The sequence below is a fragment of the Oncorhynchus clarkii genome, chromosome 18, assembly GCF_045791955.1.
Source record: "Oncorhynchus clarkii lewisi isolate Uvic-CL-2024 chromosome 18, UVic_Ocla_1.0, whole genome shotgun sequence".
Classification (NCBI taxonomy): Eukaryota; Metazoa; Chordata; class Actinopteri; order Salmoniformes; family Salmonidae; genus Oncorhynchus; species Oncorhynchus clarkii.
This window is the reverse complement of record NC_092164.1, coordinates 67240195-67260706: the sequence shown is the minus strand read 5'-3', so window position 1 is coordinate 67260706 and position 20512 is coordinate 67240195. Positions and strand designations below refer to the sequence as shown.

Below are 20512 nucleotides of genomic sequence, written 5' to 3'. Positions count from 1 at the left end.
AGAAGTAGCAGTATCTGCCTGTTTCCCCATGCATGTGTGTTTCTGTCTGTCTGTGAGTCGACACCAGCTGTGTGTGTGTGTGTGTTTGTCCGTCAGCAGCTGTTGATCAGATGTACTTGGCCTAGCAGAGCGCTGGCTTTGCTTCCCTATCGACTGAGAGACAGTGGGGGGTCTTTCACATCACAAGGTTGATAATGATCACATAGATATAGGATGCAGTTTAGGACATCAGACACCACAGCCATATGTCCAGCACAATACACACACACACACACACACACACACACACACACACACACACACACACACACACACACACACACACACACACACACACACACACACACACACACACACACACACACTTGTATTATTGCAACATATGCAAAGCCCTACCCTTGTTTAAATGAAATGCCGCCCATGTCATGGTTAGAATAATGTCTGTCTTATAACGAACTACCTGTTGTCTAATCGGGTCCCGTTAGGCATTTTTAACGGTCTTGGAAAAGCACTCCTTGGAAATGATTCTGGCCCTTTAACCGGTAGGCGGAGCCTCCTTACTGTCGTCCGCCTCTTATGTAAATCCCAGCCTCTCCTTCTTCCCGTGATATAGCGCAGCAGTCGGTTTGTATCCATAGCCAACTCTATCCTATCCAAGTCACGGTTTGTGGGAGGTTTAAACCTACTAGTCTACTTTCTAATACTGTTTTGGTGAGCTTTCAACTGGAAGCAACAGCTATTTATAGCGAGAGTAGTTTACTGCAAGAAGCTCCAGTTTCGCGGTGTTGGTCGGGCTACTCATTATAGGAATTAACGAAGAAGACGCAAGACGCTCCTTAGATTTCACCAACGCATAAAGGAGAACATCTTTATTTTTCCTTGCCTGAACTGAAGACTTGTATTTGTAGACTAACGCCTACTAATAGAAGACAGCCTCCATCGCAGTGTTTCGGGAAGTTTGGGTTGTAAATACGCCTGTGGGTCAATTATTTAGGCTAAGATTTACCAGTGGGATTGGAGTGTATTTCCTCTCTTCCTTTTCAATGCTTTGTGAGAACGGGTGGTCGTCTACCGTAAAAACGGTGAGTGTTGCTCTGAAGACGTTTTCAAACTTTTTTTTATTGCGCTATTTGGGAATTTTTCGATTTGGCCACAATTTTAAAGGGAGGGGGGGGGGCATGTTTTTTTTATGCTAGTAGCCCCCCAAAATAAACAGAGTGGATGATGTTGGAGAGGGTGGATGTATTTCACCGGTGTAGTTGGCAACGTTGTATTCGGTAACGTAACTATGTTGGGACACGGAGTTCTTTAGTTCTGTGTTCACTGTTGCGAGGCGATGGTGGTAACAATCATTGGCGAGGTTGTTGTAGCTTGTTATTTTTTTTCACTTCAGTGTAGTTAGAGGGTATTCACGGGGTTATTGGCTCCGATGTAATGACTGAATCTAGAACCAAATAGCCATTTCAACACTTTTCAAGGATGCATGAGTTACTTGTCATGTTCTATACAATTATACATCTATACAAGGACAGTGTTTTTAATGATAAATCGTGATAACCCACATTTCCTTAATTGACACACACACACTAGATATTGACAGATGTGAAATCGCCAGAAACACAATAGTTGTATCATCACATAATAATGTGTTAATCACAAGTGCAACGTGCTAGGCTGATTCCCAGTACTCTCTCCCCTTTCTCTCTCTCTCTCTCTGTGTCCCCAGTAAGACTATTGATAACGGAGATAAGTGAAGAGTGCGCTCCCACGCCTGCCCTGACCTCTAGATGCCGGGCATAAACTCCACCACCGCCCCTCACTATGAGTCAGGCTGGGAGATGGAGTACGACCGCTATCAACATTACTTCTACGACGACCACGATCCGGATGAGGATTTCTTTAAATCCACTGCGCCCAGCGAGGACATATGGAAGAAATTCGAGTTAGTACCGACCCCGCCCATGTCCCCTATCCGGACTTTAGAGGGGGCATCCGGGGTCGGGATGATCTGCCCTTCCCTGGGGGACAAACTCGAGTGGGTGTCCCAGTTTTTGGGTCAAGAGGACGACCAGGATGTGCCGTGTAAATTCAGTTCCGCCGACGAGGCTTTGGGGAACCTGAGCTCCATTATCATTCAGGACTGCATGTGGAGCAGCTTCTCGGCGGGCAAACAGCTGGAGAAAGTTGTCGGGGAGCGATATGCTTCCTGTCCCGGGTCGGCGCCGACCAAACCAGCTGGCATCAACACCACCGGGAGGGCGCAGTGTGTGACGATACCCATGGACGCTCCGGTTCTCAGTAGCTTGGCAACGGATTGCGTGGACCCGGCTGCTGTTCTCACCTTCCCCCTGACCGGGGGACCGTTCAAGAAACCTGCGGTGTCCTCCGGTTCGGAATCCCCCACAGACTCATCAGGTAAGTTACAAGTTCAACGTTGGTCTGTAAACTGACTATATGAAGGTCCTTTTACTGTCGTGAGTCTGGGACTCTGGATGCTGACAATTTGCTATAGTTAACATACTGGCCAATCAGCAACAACCTGGTCTCAGAGCATTTCATATTATTTTGTACGTAAATTTGCGAACACTCCATTTAGTTATGTTATGTTATGTTTTGTGTGATATGTATTCATTTGTGAATTTCCATCACCCATTTCATATATGATACGAATTGTCATTCATAAATGTTACACATTTGCAAATATGATATGAATTTTAGTTAGGTGGCTAAAGTTAGCTAGGCTGTTTTGTTTTTGAGAAAATTCTTATTTTACAATGACAGCCTACAAGGGAACAGTGGGTTAACTGCCTTGTTCAGGGGGCAGAACAACAGATTTTTACCTTGTCAGCTCGGGGATTCGATCCAGCAAACTTTTGGTTATTAGTCCAACGCTCTAACCACTAGGCTACCTGCCTCTAACCACTCGGCTACCTGCCTCTAACCACTCGGCTACCTGCCTCTAACCACTCGGCTACCTGCCTCTAACCACTCGGCTACCTGCCTCTAACCACTAGGCTACCTGCCTCTAACCACTAGGCTACCTGCCTCTAACCACTAGGCTACCTGCCTCTAACCACTAGGCTACCTGCCTCTAACCACTAGGCTACCTGCCTCTAACCACTCGGCTACCTGCCTCTAACCACTCGGCTACCTGCCTCTAACCACTAGGCTACCTGCCTCTAACCACTAGGCTACCTGCCTCTAACCACTAGGCTACCTGCCTCTAACCACTCGACTACCTGCCTCTAACCACTCGACTACCTGCCACCACCTCTTGCTATGTGTGACAATGTTTCATAAATATGCATGATATGCTAATTTCTTTATTTTCCTTTAAAGCTGCAACATGTAACTTTTTAGAACCAAATTCACATAAGTGTGTTATAGATCTGTCATTCTCATTGTAAGGAAGTTTAAGAAGCAGGTAGATCTGTTCTATGTGTGCTATTTCTATGCATTCCAAGGTTAGTTTAGTTTCTTTAACGTTTGGTTTTGTACACCGGCTTCAAAACAGCTGAAAATACTAATAATGATTTTTGGTTGTGGAAAATATATTTTCGCAGCGGTTTAGATGATATAATGATTCTCTACACTACACTTCCTTGTTTTTGTCACAAACTGAAATTAGGCTAACTAAACCATTTTAGCAACCAGGAAATAGCGTGTGATTTATGCATAGTGCATCTTCAAGTCAGAAATGTGGTCTCAATCTATTGGGTGCCTGAAAGCTGGGTATTCATGGTTCAACAGTGCAGGTGAGCGTACACTTTCAGCACAAAACTGTTTACATTTATTTATTTATTTTTAAATTAAGAAGGAAAATTTATTTTAATGGAAAATTGTGTTTTACAAAGGAGTTATATTTCCTTACCAAAAGTGGCCAATGAAACTGTAGAGTAGACCTCAGAAATGTAGTAGTTGGTTGACAGACAGATACCTGGGAACCAATCTGTCCGTACCTCTTATCTGGCTACAATGCTCTATAGCCTATAAGGCCCCTCGTCCTCTTTCTTTGTAAAATGCCCATTTGAAATCATTAAACACACAAAAAAACATATTCTAGTAATTACCTCTTCAAGAGCAGATAATCCACAGGGAAGGAATTACTTTGGTGCAGTCTCTTCCAATTTACACGCAGGGTGCATACCAAACGGCATACTTAGTCCCTATATAGTGCACTACTTTTGACCAGAGCCCTATGGAACCCTATCCCCTATATAGTGCACTACTTTAGACCAGGACCATATGCAACCCAATCCCCTATATAGTGCACTACTTTAGGGAATAGGGTTCCATAGGGCTCTGGTCTAAAGTAGTGCACTATATATAGGGAATAGGGTTCCATAGGGCTCAGGTCTAAAGTAGTGCACTATATAGGGACTAGGGTTCCATTTGGGAAACAACCAGAGAGCATTAGTACTACTACCACTGGCTCCCTGGAGTCTGGTCAGCGAGTTGGAGCTGAAATGAGATGTGTATATGATGTTAAATGTAGGCCCAGTGTTAAACATCCACATTTTGACACAAGGCTATGATATATTTCTACATATTGGAATAGCTGAAGTTGTTACAACCAAACAATATCTCCAAAGATTATTCTTTGTATAGTGAATGGCTGTAGTGAACTGGTCACAGCACGTGGCTTCAATGCTCGGCCTTGTTGCAAATTGAATGATTGTGGGGGGGAGGAAACTCTGATAAAACCAGTGATTTTGCTCGGAGACTGAGGTCCCTTGTTATTACTCAGAATGTGAGAACACTAGCCACATATCATTCTGTCTCCCTCCTCCTCCTCCTCCTCCTCCCACCACGTGACTGAAATGAATAACCTGAGAGAGGGACTTTCCACTGGGCATGAGGTAGGCACTGATCGTGTGTCATACCCATTTCAGGTCATAGGATGTCATACTAATTTGGGGCTTTTCATCTAGTAGAATTGAGGAAGAGACACAAGACCCACTTGTGTTTGACAACAGCTGATAATCAGATATGGCGATGTCTTGTACCAAAATAAACTAATGGCGGGAATCGACTCAATTGTGCATTAGATGATGTCTTATCATGAGTGAGGCTAGTATGGGGTGGATTAGATTTTACTGAACAGTATATTCAAAATAGTACCCAGTATTAGTAGTACCCAGTATTAGTAGTACCCAGTATTAGTAGTACCCAGTATTAGTAGTACCCAGTATAAGTAGTACGAGTAGTACCCAGTATGTATTACGAGTAGTACCCAGTATTAGTAGTACCCAGTATGTATTACGAGTAGTACCCAGTATTAGTAGTACCCAGTATGTAGTACGAGTAGTACCCAGTATTAGTAGTACCCAGTATAAGTAGTACGAGTAGTACCCAGTATTAGTAGTACCCAGTATTAGTAGTACCCAGTATAAGTAGTACGAGTAGTACCCAGTATTAGTAGTACCCAGTATAAGTAGTACGAGTAGTACCCAGTATTAGTAGTACCCAGTATAAGTAGTACCCAGTATTAGTAGTACCCAGTATTAGTAGTACCCAGTTTAAGTAGTACGAGTAGTACCCAGTATGTATTACGAGTAGTACCCAGTATTAGTAGTACCCAGTATGTATTACGAGTAGTACCCAGTATTAGTAGTACCCAGTATGTAGTACGAGTAGTACCCAGTATTAGTAGTACCCAGTATAAGTAGTACGAGTAGTACCCAGTATTAGTAGTACCCAGTATTAGTAGTACCCAGTATAAGTAGTACGAGTAGTACCCAGTATTAGTAGTACCCAGTATAAGTAGTACGAGTAGTACCCAGTATTAGTAGTACCCAGTATAAGTAGTACCCAGTATTAGTAGTACCCAGTATTAGTAGTACCCGGTATTAGTAGTACCCGGTACGATTAGTACCCAGTATTAGTAGTACCCAGTATAAGTAGTACGAGTAGTACCCAGTATTAGTAGTACCCGGTATTAGTAGTACCCAGTACGAGTAGTACCCAGTATGTAGTTTTAGTGGTAGGCAAGACTTTGACACAGATTTCAGACCTGTGTGATATGACGTTTAGAAGAGGGAGAGGGAGAGTGTGTGAAAGGTTGCTTGGAGTTCACTGTTCCAGAAGCTTTTACGCAGAACTCTAGGGTACGGCCAGCCACAGTGTGTGGATACAGATACAAGCTTTTCATTTTTTATTATTCTCCCCAATTTCGTAGTATCCAATTGGTAGTTAGTCTCTACTCGTCGCTGCAGCTCCCGTACGGACTCGAGAGGCGAAGGTCGAGAGCCGTGCGTCCTCCGAAACCCAACAAACTGCTTCTTGACACGATGCCCGCTTAACCCAGAAGCCAGCCGCACCAAAGTGTCGGAGGAATCACCGTACACCTACGCTGTCTGAGTGCACGGCCTGCACCACAGGAGTCACTAGTGCGCGATGGGACAAGGACATCCCTGCCGGCAAAACCCTCCCCTAACCCAGACACCGCTGGGACAATTGTGCGCCGCACCATGGGTCTCATGGCTCCGACAGAGCCTGGACTCAAACCCAGAATCTCTAGTGGCACAGCTAGCACTGTGGTGCAGTGCCTTAGACCACTATGCCACTCGGGAGGCCATCAGCAAGCTTACCGGTACACTTTCCCTGAAATAAAGTACACAGGGGACTTAATTTATAATAAGGAGAACATCAGACCTCTCTGAAATGAAAATAGATTACCCTCCCTTCAGCCAAATATATAATTTACCTAACTCCTCCCTGAACGCTTAAAAAAAAAAAGTGACTCTCCCTACATCCACTTTGTTTTAATTATTATTTTGGATAGCAGAACAACATGTCTACCATTTTTTTCCCCCCTCACTTCTTGGACAGACCAGAGCCTTGGATAGGCAGTTTCACAAAGTTGTTCTTCGTCCTGTAACTATGACATGGGAACACAGGAGTTTAGATCGAGCACAGGGCTACGGGCCAGAAAGTTGTGGGGTCACCGTGGACAAGAGTAGCGGGTGAAAGGATCTTCTTTACAGGAAAAGCATTGCATGAAAACGTTCATCGTAATTTGCAGGTCGGAGGAAAAATAAAATGGCCTTTTCATAAATGTTTTCACGTGATTCTACATCATTTTACATGTCAGCAGAATCTTTTTAAATTTAATACCACACAAATAACCAAACTTCCAGGCTAAGAATGGACAGGGAGATGTGCCCGTGTTCATCTCATCATATTTCTTCAACGTCAGGTCCTGTTTGCACGTAACTACATCTGAGAAGTCATTAGGAATCCCAGCATGGTACTTTAGGCTTAGTAGGGGTTAGTGGACTAGTAACCGCAAGGTTGCTGGATCGAATCCCCGAGCTGACAAGGTAAAAATCTGTCGTTCTGCCCCTGAGCAAGGTAGTTAACCCACTGTTCCCCGGGCGCCGATGTCGTTTTTAAGTCAGCCCGCCCCACCTCTCTGATTCAGAGGGGTTGGGTTAAATGTGGAAGATGCATTTCAGTTGAAGGCATTCAGTTGACAACTGACTAGGTATCCCTTTACAGTATATAATCGGATCTCTTCATAATCTATAGGCTATGTGTCATTTGATTAAGACTAAAGAACCAATACTTTATTGTACACCCTGCAGAGAATCAGAGATGCATTAGGCACACATCTATATACATACATGCAAACATACATGCATACTACCTTTCAAAAGTTTGGGGGTCACTTAGAAATGTCCTTGTTTTCCATGAAAACATACATGACATGAGTTGCAAAATGAAAGAAAATATTGTCAAGATGTTGACAAGTTTATAAATAATACTTTTTAATTTAAATAATAATTGTGTCCTCCAAACTTTGCTTTTGTCAAAGAATCCTCCATTTGCAGCAATTACAGCCTTGCAGACCTTTGGCATTCTAGTTGTCAATTGGTTGAGGTAATCTGAAGAGATTTCACCCCATGCTTCCTGAAGCACCTCCCACACGTTGGATTGGCTTGATGGGCACATCTTATGTACCATACGGTCAAGCTGCTCCCACAACAGCTCAATAGGGTTGAGATCCGGTGACTGTGCTGGCCACTCCATTAGACAGAATACCAGCTGACTGCTTCTTCCCTAAATAGTTCTTGCATAGTTTAGAGCTGTGCTTTGGGTCGTTGTCCTGTTGTAGGAGGAAATTGGCTCCAATTTAAGCGCCGTCCACCAGGTATGGCATGGCATTGCAAAATGGAGTGATCGACTTCCTTCATCAAGATCCCTTTTACCCTGTACAAATCTCCCCTTTACCACCACCAAAGCACCCCCAGACCAACACATTGCCTCCACCATGCTTGACAGACGTCGTCAAGCACTCCTCCAACATCTTTTCATTTTTTTCTGCGTCTCACAAATGTTTTTCTTTGTGATCCGAACACCTCAAACTTAGATTTGTCTGACCATATCACTTTTTCCCAATCTTCCTCTGTCCAGTGTCTGTTCTTTTGTCCTTGCCCATCTTAATCTTTTCTTTTTATTGGCCAGTCTGAGATATGGCTTTTTCTTTGCAACTCTGCCTAGAAGGCCAGCATCCCGGAGTCGCCTCTTCACTGTTGACGTTGAGACTGGTCTTTTGTGGGTACTATTTAATGAAGCTGCCAGTTGAGGACTTGTGAAGCATCTGTTTCTCAAACTAGACACTCTCTAATGTACTTGTCCTCTTGCTCAGTTGTGCACCGGGGCCTCCCACTCCTCTTTCTATTCTGGTTAGATCCAGTTTGCTCTGTTCTGTGAAGGGAGTAGTACACAGTGTTGTACGAGATCTTCAGTTTCTTGGCAATTTCTTGTATGGAATAGCCTTAATTTTTCAGAACAAGAATAGACTGACGAGTTTCAGGAGAAAGGTCTTTGTTTCTGGACATTTTGTGCCTGTAATCGAACCCACAAATGCTGATGCTCCAGATACTCAACTAGTCTTAAGAAGGCCAGTTTTATGGCTTCCTTAATTAGAACAACAGTTTTCAGCTGTGCTAACATAATTGCAAAAGGGTTTTCTAATGATCAATTAGCCTTTTTAAAATGATAAACTTGGATTAGCTAACACAATGTGCCATTGGAACACAGGAGTGATGGTTGCTGATAGTGGGCCTCTGTAGATATTCCATACAAAATCAGCTGTTTCCAGTTACAATAGTCATTTACAACATTAACAATGTCTACACTGTATTTCTGATCAATTTTATGTTATTTTAATAGACAAAAAAAAATGTGCTTCTCTTTCAAAAACAAGGAGATTTCTAAGTGACCCCGACCTTTTGAACGGTTAGTGTGTGTATATAGCCTAATAAGAAACTCATTCTAAAACACATTGACCCCACCACCACTTTCTTTTCTCTCCCCAATTTCTTGGTATCCAATTGGTAGTCTTGTCAAATGACTAAACCCTCCCATGTTCATTTTATACTATTTTAAACTTTTTTTAAAAATATTTTGATTTCCTGTTTGTGTTTATTGTGAACATAAAAGGGTAAATAAAGTGATTTTATAAAGGATCACGTGAATAAACGTCGTGCTCATAGTAGTTGATTATCTTCGTTTCAGAAGTTTATCTTTGATGTGTTTGTTTGTTTTGCTCTGGTCACTAAACTTCTCTATTGCTTCTCCAGATGAGGAATCTAGTGATGATGATGAGGACGAAGAGGAGATTGATGTGGTGACTGTGGAACACAAGCAGTACAAGCCCCGGCGGCTGGCCAACGGCGGGCTGAACGGGCGGACGCCGGTGACCATCACGGTCGGAGCGGACCCTGTGGACCCGTGTATGAAACACTTCCACATCTCTATCCACCAACAGCAGCATAACTACGCAGCGCCTTCTCCGGACGCACACAAACATCCCGAGCCCCCCAGGAAGAGAGTCCGACACGAGCCCCTAAACTCTTCTCATAACTTCTCAAACTCATCTCACCCCAAGCCACACCCCGGCCCCGCCTCAACCAATCAGAACCCTGAGAGCAAACCACCTCACGTCGCAGTGGCAACGGCCGGTTCGGAGTCACCTGACGCCAACACACTCATCCTTGCCTCCTCCCCATCGAACTCTCCCCCATCCTCCTCCTCCCACCACCACCTCTCCTCCTTGAAGTCCTGCTCCCACCCCTGCAGCCCCCAGTCCTCTGACTGTGAGGACACGGACAAACGCAAGACTCACAACTTCCTGGAACGTAAACGGCGCAATGACCTGCGCTCTCGTTTCCTGGCGCTGCGGGACAACATCCCTGGCTTGGCAGAGTGCCCCAAGACACCCAAGGTGGCCATCCTGACACGTGCCACTGAGTACCTGGCGCAGCTGCATTCTAGCGAGCGCCAGCGGGCACAGGAGAAACGTCAGCTGAAGGCCAGGCAACAGCAGCTACTCCGCAGGTTGGCACAGCTCAAACAATGCCCCTGAACTCACTGACTGACTGGCAGGCTGGCAAAGCTCAAACAACATCCCTGAACTGACTGGCATACTGACTGGCAGCGACCTCTAGTCGACAGAAACCAGGACTCTCATTAACTGGCAGGCTGGCAGGGAGAGAAGCCCAAGTAGTATGCTTTGCTGAATCCTATATTATAAACCAGGACTGAGTCAAGACCAGGGACGGATCTCAACCCTATATTATTAAACCAGGACTGAGTCAAAACCAGGGACGGATCTCAAGCCTATATTATTAAACCAAGACTGAGTCAAAACCAGGGACGGATCTCAAGCCTATATTATTAAACCAGGACTGAGTCAAAACCAGGGACAGATCTGACCCCTATATTATTAAACCAGGACTGAGTCAAAACCAGGGACAGATCTGAACCCTATATTATAAACCAGGACTGAATCAAAACCAGGGACGGATTTGAGAGGATTTTCTTGCTCTCGTTGGCCCAATCCCAAATGGATCCCTTTGCCCCTATTCGTAGGAAAGCGGTTGAAGATCTGCAAGGGCAACAACGATCAAGGGAAAGAACATAGTGGGTTTAGTGTTGGGATGGGGTTGTGAACTCCCAGACACACACACACACACACACACACACAGGATGAGATTAAGGAGCAAAGACACGAACGGTCACTTTGTGGGGTGGGGAAGTGGGTTATAATGTGGTGTTATGGTTCTGTTGTTTTGCACATTTGCTTCAGAGTGATTGACAGAGCAATCATCTCGTCAGGAAGGACGGTAACCTGATGTCACGTGATCATAGTTTTGTTATTTGGGGGGGGGGGGGGGTTCTGGGCTGGCATTTTATCTCTCTGTTATATCTACCAAATTAATAAAGTATGTAAATATTTTAATGTTAAGTCATGAGAAGTTATCATGCCACGTAGGCGGTGTGAGATTTGATTGTATGCTTGTGTAAAGAAGATTATGCCTCGCTACAGCAACAACGGCTCAGATGGAGTTGATGTTGACATGAGAACATCTTGGAAAAAGAATCTAAAACTAAATACATTTTGATCAACTCTGAAACTCCACAATATCTTTTATACTTTCAGTGCCATTTTGAAACCAGTCAGTGACTAATGGATTTTTTTTTTCTCTAATGATCAAAATGTTAGCCATTGCAAACAATGGCAGTTCATTTGAAACGGACAGGAAATGGAACATCTGCTTGTCCATGTTAACGTTGCCCCTATAATATTTGCCAACCTTATTTCCTGTTATTGTCTAAGACTGTTTGGTGGTATATGAGTGGATCCATCGATTGTGCATTGTGTTCAGATCAGCCTGTGTTTTGTGTGTGTGTGTGTGTGTGTGTGTGTGTTTGCATGTCTCCTTCTGTGTGTTACATACGAGTATCCTTCTAGAGAGTCCCTAATGAACCAAAACCAGAGCTTTCAGATTTCATTCTATTTTCTTTCCTGTTTCCTGTCACTGGCTTAACTCAAATTTCAAAATGCTTATTATTATTTTTGTTAGTAAAAAGGTGAAGTAAATAAACATTCAAATAATAACACGATTGAAACGTTACTTTGATCCACTTTGTGACGCTGTTCTCAATGCCCGTTTTTCTTTACAGTTCTAATTTAGTTTTTTTTTATTTGTACAAAAGGTCAGAGTTTTGTACTATATTTTCCTACAGTGTTTTTTTTTGTTGTTGTTGTGAGCTGATGTGGTTGGTGTGGCTGTTATGTGCTGCCCCTCACTCTCTACCCCCCCCCCCCCCCCCCACTCTCTCTCACCCTTCCCTGCTCAAACTAATCACTGTCTAGCCAGCACTTTCTAAAATCTCACAATAGGGCACCTAAGAGGATGTAGTTCTTTAAAGGCCTTAGTTCTTTAAACCCACTGTCTCAGCCCCTCCCTCCCTCACCCCCAGTGTACCCACTGTCTCAGCTCCTCCCTCCCTCACCCCCAGGGAACCCACTGTCTCAGCCCCTCCCTCCCTCACCCCCAGGGAACCCACTGTCTCAGCCCCTCCCTCCCTCCCTCACCCCTAGTGTACCCACTGTCTCAGCTCCTCCCTCCCTCGCCCCCAGGGAACCCACTGTCTCAGCCCCTCCCTCCCTCGCCCCCATGGAACCCACTGTCTCAGCCCCTCCCTCCCTCGCCCCCAGGGAACCCACTGTCTCAGCCCCTCCCTCCCTCGCCCCCAGGGAACCCACTGTCTCAGCCCCTCCCTCCCTCGCCCCCAGGGAACCCACTGTCTCAGCCCCTCCCTCCCTCGCCCCCAGTGAACCCATTGTCTCAGCCCCTCCCTCACCCCTAGTGAACCCACTGTCTCAGCCCTATCCTCCCTCGCTCACCATTAGTGGACCCACTGTCTGCACCCCCCAAGAACCCTATGGGCCCTAATCCATTTATAGTGCACCCCCCCCCCCAAGAACTCTATGGGCCCTGGTACAAAAAAAATATTGTACAATGTAGGGAATAGGGTGCCATAGGAGATGAGCACTCATCCTGTAGGGTGCCATAGGAGATGAGCACTCATCCTGTAGGGTGCCATAGGAGATGAGCACTCATCCTGTAGGGTGCCATAGGAGATGAGCACTCATCCTGTAGGGTGCCATAGGAGATGAGCACTCATCCTGTAGGGTGCCATAGGAGATGAGCACTCATCCTGTAGGGTGCCATAGGAGATGAGCACTCATCCTGTAGGGTGCCATAGGAGATGAGCACTCATCCTGTAGGGTGCCATAGGAGATGAGCACTCATCCTGTAGGGTGCCATAGGAGATGAGCACTCATCCTGTAGGGTGCCATAGGAGATGAGCACTCATCCTGTAGGGTGCCATAGGAGATGAGCACTCATCCTGTAGGGTGCCATAGGAGATGAGCACTCATCCTGTAGGGTGCCATAGGAGATGAGCACTCATCCTGTAGGGTGCCATAGGAGATGAGCACTCATCCTGTAGGGTGCCATAGGAGATGAGCACTCATCCTGTAGGGTGCCATAGGAGATGAGCACTCATCCTGTAGGGTGCCATAGGAGATGAGCACTCATCCTGTAGGGTGCCATAGGAGATGAGCACTCATCCTGTAGGGTGCCATAGGAGATGAGCACTCATCCTGTAGGGTGCCATAGGAGATGAGCACTCATCCTGTAGGGTGCCATAGGAGATGAGCACTCATCCTGTAGGGTGCCGTAGGAGATGAGCACTCATCCTGTAGGGTGCCGTAGGAGATGAGCACTCATCCTGTAGGGTGCCGTAGGAGATGAGCACTCATCCTGTAGGGTGCCGTAGGAGATGAGCACTCATCCTGTAGGGTGCCGTAGGAGATGAGCACTCATCCTGTAGGGTGCCGTAGGAGATGAGCACTCATCCTGTAGGGTGCCGTAGGAGATGAGCACTCATCCTGTAGGGTGCCGTAGGAGATGAGCACTCATCCTGTAGGGTGCCGTAGGAGATGAGCACTCATCCTGTAGGGTGCCATAGGAGATGAGCACTCATCCTGTAGGGTGCCATAGGAGATGAGCACTCATCCTGTAGGGTGCCATAGGAGATGAGCACTCATCCTGTAGTGTAACAGACTTGATGATGTATTTTTAATATAACCTACTCAGTGGCCTGTCATCATCCTTGTTACCGAGAGAGAGAGAGATCTCAGGATTACCTCGGTAGGAGCGCTGATCTAGGATCAGTTTTGGCATATAGATAAAACAATAATAATAAGATTAGAAATGGACAGATCCTAGATCAGCACTCCTTTTTTTTTTTTTTTTCCTTTATTTTACTAGGCAAGTCAGTTAAGAACAAATTCTTATTTTCAACGACGGCCTAGGAACAGTGGGTTAACTGCCTGTTCAGGGGCAGAACGACAGATTTTGTACCTTGTCAGCTCGGGGATTTGAACTTGCAACCTTTCGGTTACTAGTCCAATGCTCTAACCACTAGGCTACCCTGCCGCCCCTCCTACTCTCAGATGCGTTGTGGATATGGGCCCAGGGAGCGAGAGGATTAGATTGGGTGGCAACTATTTTTATTTTGTTTTGGGCAGCCTGGTTTCAGAAGGTGAGCTGCTACTAATGTTAACCCTGAAAGCTTGGATTACTCCCTCTGCCTCCCACAGAGTAGCGAGGGTGAGCGTAGAGCAGAACGATGGAGAGGGTGAGATAGTAGGGGAAAGGGCAGTTGGAAGAGAGAGAGAGCGAGTAGGAAGGGAGAGCAAAACTAGAGTATCTCTTCACTTTCACTACTTTCTTCATCTGTTCTTTCAGCACATACCACCAGTAGCCTGTATCTATCTCTTGTAACGCAAGGTCTATTAGCGCCGCCTCAGGATTGGCTGTAGCCCATTGTAGTTTTAATTTGTCACTGGTCTCTGTGTGTTAGACACAGTCATTTTGGCAGTGGGCCATACTACACTTCACTCTGGGAATTCTAATATGGTGGCAGGCAGCCTTTTCTCAAGCACTTTGTTTTCAGTACCTCAAGCCTATATGTACAGGGAGAATCAGACCAATGTAATAAATTCAAAACATCACCTCAGTCTCTTCTCTTTTTGTCTAGCCTGTTTTCTTGTTCATATATGCTGACAACGACAATATCACAGGAATGTTCTGGAATCATTCACACCACAGGAAGTTGGTGGCATCTTAATTGGGGAGCACAGGCTCAGACTTGTGGGAAGACCTATTTTTCCTGCTACTTTTTTCCTGAAGTAAGCGTGACTGTTAGTAGGGCACTGGGCTGACTGCTTCACTTTGCAGGGTTGAGGGGATAACAAACTATTTCCAGAGGAGAGGTGTGTCCTTGTACTTTAAAATCAACACATGTGCAAGTAAGCAGTGAAAACTACTCCCACTCTTCAACGGCCTTCTCCATGGAAACATCTCGGCCTCATTGCCATAGCAACACGTATCTAAAGTTACTATGGCTCTACTCCCCCCAGTTTCTATAGTAACCCTTACAAGATCGATTTGCTGGGAGAAGCCCTCCCCTTTAGTAAAGTAAATCAAGAACAGAAAATACAGCCTATTATTATTGGTATATAAACGACTACAATGATACAAATGTAGTGTTGTCTTTGTCCACATAACAGCCTAATATGTTTTTTGGATGCAGGCTATTATAAACGGTGAGATACATATTTAGGTTAGTGTACTATTTTTCTATAGTCTTGTGGACCAAAATACCTTCCGTCTTCACTCGACTTATTTTTTTTTTTATCAAAGCCGGTGCCATGGGAACCTCTTGCCGTTGCCTAGTTACAGAGCCCGCCTCATATCCGGTCTCAGTTCTAAGGCGCGTGTCTGATCAGCTGGGAACGACGGTAAAAGCAACATGGCGGCGCCCGTGCGAGGCTTGCAGTGTGCTCTGAAAAAGAGTATTGTACCACCGTTAGTCGTGATTTTAGGAGCAACCGGTACTGGGAAGTCTAAACTGGCGATTGAAATTGGTAAACGACGTCAGGGAGAGATAATCAGTGCCGATTCCATGCAGGTAAGAGGACACAAGCGCCGTGGATGTGGCATACTGTGTGGTAGGATTCACATATAGGGCATTTGGAGAGAACGAGGTTTATGTCTAGTGAACTACTTTTGTCAGATTTCAGGCGTATTTCGTAACTGACTTACCTTATAAATGCTTCCAATTCGCTGTCCAAACGTGTTCTTAGTTTGCGTGTTTTTGAAGTTAACGTTAGTTAGCAACCGTCGAAGTTCAGTACCCAACCTGCTGTGGGTATTTTGCCTGTATTCACATGGGTGTCTAAATAGCTTGGTACTGTATCTATGAGTGAGAATTGGAAGGATATCACGTCTCCGTCACACCAATCGTATATTTGCAATTTGGTACATCAGAAGTAGGTTCATTTCCAATGGAACGCGGCGTTTGCCTTGCGGCATCACAGAGGCGGTGTGGTGCATACGTTGGATTTATTTAACAGAAGGTGGAAGTTGAACACGTATCCAATTGATACTGCGTTTTATTTTGTGCAATTTCGTTATCGGTTTGGTTGCTGTTGCAGGGACGCATGCCAACCTCGCCCCCCTCCAATTTGCCCCCTCGACTAGCCAGCAGATTCCAATAGAGTACCACTGTACGAGTCATAATACCTATAAACCTAGAGGTCAAACGGGTAATAAATCAATAAATGAAATGCTAATATGGCTATCATAAAGAACTAGAAATGCCGTGATGATCTGGCCGTGACTGGCAAATCGAGGCAAAGGTAAGAATATCTGGATTTGAAAATAAGAGAGCTGCACACTCTAGGAGCTCAGATGAAAAAATGTCATTACCAACGTTTCGACAGCCAAGCTGTCTTCAAGAATCTCTGGATTAACTATATCATGTTAGCTAAATGTAGTATTGAATACATACATTTTTATTTAAATGGAAAATTCTGTGAACTGGCTTGGGCGAGTTTTAACTTGGCACAACTGTTAGCAAAGGTATTTTTATACATGTTTATTTCACCTTTATTTAACCAGTTGAGGCCAGTTGAGAACCAGTTCTCATTTACATCTGCGACCTGGACAAGATAAAGCAAAGCAGTGCGACAAAAACAACAGAGTTACACATGGGATTAACAAACGTACAGTCAATAACACAATAGAAAAGTTCATATACAGTGTGTGCAAGTAGAAATACTGGTGTGCAAAAAAGTAAATTAAAAACAATATGGGGGTGAGGTAGGTAGATTGGATGGGCTATTTACAGATGGGCTGTGTACAGCTGCAGCGATCGGTAAGATGCTCAGATAGCTGATGCTTAAAGTTAGAGATATGTCTCCAATTTAAGCGATTTTTATTTTGTATTTAATTATTTTTAGGTCAAAACATATATATATTTTTTGCAATTTGATCCAGTCATTGGCAGCAGAGAACTGGAAAGAAAGGCGGCCAAAGTATGTGTTGGCTTTGGGGATGATGAGATACACCTGCTGGAGCACGTGCTACGGGTGGGTGTTATGGTGACCAGTGAGCTGAGATAAGGCAGAGCTTTACCTAGCATGGACTTATAGATGACCTGGAGCCAGCGGGTCTGGCGACGAATATGTAGCGAGGGCCAGCCGACTAGAGCATACAGGTCGCAGTGGTGGGTAGTATTTGGGGCTTTGGTGACAAAAATGGATGGCGCTGTGATAGACTGCATCCAATTTGCTGAGTAGAGCGTTAGAGGCTATTTTGTCGATGACATCGCTGAAGTCAAGGATCGGCAGGATAGTCAGTTTTATGAGGGTGTTTTTGGCAGCGTGAGTGAAGGAGGCTTTGTTGTGAAATAGGAAGCCAATTGTAGATTTAATTTTGGATTGGAAATGTTTAATATGAGTCTGGGAGAAGAGTTTACAGTCTAGCCAGACACCTAGGTATTTGTAGTTGTCCACATATTCTAAGACAGAACTGTCCAGAGTAGTGATGCTAGGCGGGTGTGTGCGGGCAGCGATCAGTTGAAAAGCATGAATTTAGTTTTTCCAGCGTTTTAAGAGCAGTTGGAGGCCACGGAAGGAGTGTTGTATGGCATTGAAGCTCGTTTGGAGGTTTAAGACAGTGTCCAAAGATGGGCCAGATGTATACAGAATGGTGTCGTCTGCGTAGAGGTGGATTAGGGAATCACCCGCAGCAAGAACAACATCGTTGACATATACTGAGAAAAGCCTCAGCCCGAGAATTGAACCCCGTGGTACCCCCATAGAGACTGCCAGAGGACCGGACAACATGCCCTCTGATTTGACACACTGAACTCTATCTGAAAAGTAGTTGGTGAACCAGGCGAGGCAGTCATTTGAGAAACCAAGACTGTTGAGTCTGCCGATAAGAATGCAGTGATTGACAGAGTCAAAAGCCTTGGACAGGTCGATGAAGACGGCTGCACAGTACTGTCTTATCAATGGCGGTTATGATATCGTTTAGTACCTTGAGGGTAGCTGAGGTGACCCTGTGACCAGCTCGTGAACCGGATCGCACAGTTGAGAATATACGGTGGGATTCGAATTGGTCAGTGATCTGTTTGATAACTTGGCTTCCGAAGACTTTAGAAAGGCAGGGAAGAATGAATATAGGTCTGTAACAGTTTGGGTCTAGTGTCTCCCCCTTTTGAAGAAGGGGATGACCACGGCAGCTTTCAACTCTTTAGGGATCTTGGACGATACGAAAGAGGTTGAACAGACTGGTAATAGGGGTTGCAACAATGGAGGCGGACAATTTTAGAAAGAGAGGGTCCAGTTTGTCTAGCCCAACTGATTTGTACGGGACCAGGTTTTGCAGCTCTTTCAGAACATCTGCTATCTGGATTTGGGTGAAGTAGAAGCTGTTGAAGCTTGGGCGAGTATCTGCGGGAGGTGCGGAGCTGTTGGCCGGGGTTGGGGTAGCCAGGAGGAAAGCATGACCAGCCGTAGAGAAATGCTTATTGAAATTCTTGATTATCGTGGATTTATCGGTGGTGGCAGTGTTTCCTATCCTCAGTGCAGTGGGCAGCTGGGAGGGGCTCTTATTCTCCATGGACTTTACAGTGTCAAACTTTTTGGAGTTAAAGCTACAGGATGCAAATTTCTGTTTCAAAAAGCTAGCCTTTGCTTTCCTAACTGACTGCGTGTATTGGTTCCTGACTTCCCTGAACAGTTGCATATCGTGGGGACTATTCGACGCTAGTGCAGTCCGCCACAGGATGTTTTTGTGCTGGTCAAGGGCAGTCAGGTCGGTAGTGAACCAAGGGCTATATCTATTCCTTGTTCTAAAATTTTTTGAAAGGGGCATCTTTATTTAAGATGGTGAGGAAATACATTTTAAATTAAGGTATAGGGGGCAGCATTTTCACTTTTGGATAAATAGCGTGCCCAATTTCAACTTCCTGCTACTCATGCCAAGAATATAAGATATGCATATTATTATTATTATTATTATTATTATTAGATGTGGATAGAAAACACTCTGAAGTTTCTAAAACTGTTTGAATCAAGTCTGTGAGTACAACAGAACTTATGTAGCAGGCAAAACCCAGAGGACTAACTGTTGAGAATTATTATTATTTTTTGCCTCTGACTGTTCCCTGACTTGTCTTTGCCCAGGGATATTTCATGTTTTCAGTTCCTACCGCTTCCACTGGATGTCACCAGTCTTTGGAATTTGGTTGAGGTTATTCCTTTGTGCAACGAAGAAGAAGCACATCCTGGAACAACGTTACACTATTGAGTTGCGCAAGATGTAAAAAGGAGCATGGTTTGTTTACTTGCTGTATTGAACACAGATAGCCCTGTTTACAATTTGATCGATTATTAACATTTTAAAATACCTAAGTTGTATTACAAAAGTAGTTTGAAATATTTTGGCAAAGTTTATAGGCAACTTTTGAAATGTTTTGTAGTGACGTTGCGTTTTTTGGCAGCTGTTTTTTTTCTGGATCAAATGCGTCAAATAAATGGACATTTTGGATATATATGGACGGAATTAATCGAACAAAAGGACCAATTGTGATGTTTATGGGACATATTGGAGTGCCAACAAAAGAAGCTCGTCAAAGGTAATGCATGTTTTATATTTTATTTCAGCGTTTTGTGTAGCGCCTGCAGGGTTGAAATATGCTACTCTCTTTGTTGACATTGTGTTATCATCAGATAATAGCTTCTTATGCTTTTGCCGAAAAGCTTTTAGAAATCTGACCTGTTGGCTGGATTCACAACGAGTGTAGCTTTAATTGAGTGTCTTACATGTGTGATTTAATGAATGTTTGATTTTTATATAATTATTTGAATTTGCTGTGCTGCATTTTCCCCCCAAAAAATTCCCAAGTGGGACGCAAGTGTCCTCTATACCATAAGGAGTTAAAGAACGACCAGGTATCCTCTACTGATGGGATGAGGTTGATATCCTTCCAGGATACCCGGGCCAGGTCGATTAGAAAGGCCTGCTCGCAGAAGTGTTTTAAGGAGCGCTTGCCAGTGATGAGGGGTGGTCGTTTGACCGCGGACCCATTACGGATGCAGGCAATGAGGCAGTGATCGCTGAGATCCTGATTGAAAACAGCAGAGGTGTATTTGGAGGGCAAGTTGGTCAGGAAAATATCTGAGGGTGCCTATGTTTACGGATTTAGGGTTGTACCTGGTGGGTTCCTTGATCATTTGTGTGAGATTGAGGGCATCTAGTTTAGATTGTAGGACCGCTGAGGTGTTAAGCGT

General features: G+C 44.7%; 2 protein-coding genes across 2 annotated transcripts in view; both read left to right on the top strand.

Annotated features, from left to right (window-relative positions):
- Window positions 1-621: 621 nt before the first annotated feature.
- LOC139372780 (MYCL proto-oncogene, bHLH transcription factor b) lies at window positions 622-11131 on the top strand. The gene is made up of 3 exons (XM_071112583.1): window positions 622-1082; window positions 1727-2415; window positions 9588-11131. Exons 2-3 carry the CDS (start codon window positions 1788-1790, stop codon window positions 10370-10372), a joined length of 1413 nt encoding a protein of 470 aa, XP_070968684.1. The 5' UTR covers window positions 622-1082; window positions 1727-1787; the 3' UTR covers window positions 10373-11131.
- A 4542-nt stretch (window positions 11132-15673) lies between these two features.
- LOC139372779 (tRNA isopentenyltransferase 1) overlaps window positions 15674-20512 on the top strand; it is an 84239-nt gene continuing 79400 nt past the window's right edge. Inside the window, exon 1 of the mRNA XM_071112582.1 lies at window positions 15674-15837. Within this exon, the coding sequence (XP_070968683.1) occupies window positions 15679-15837 (159 nt within the window). The 5' untranslated portion in view covers window positions 15674-15678. The remainder of the gene's footprint in view (window positions 15838-20512) is intronic.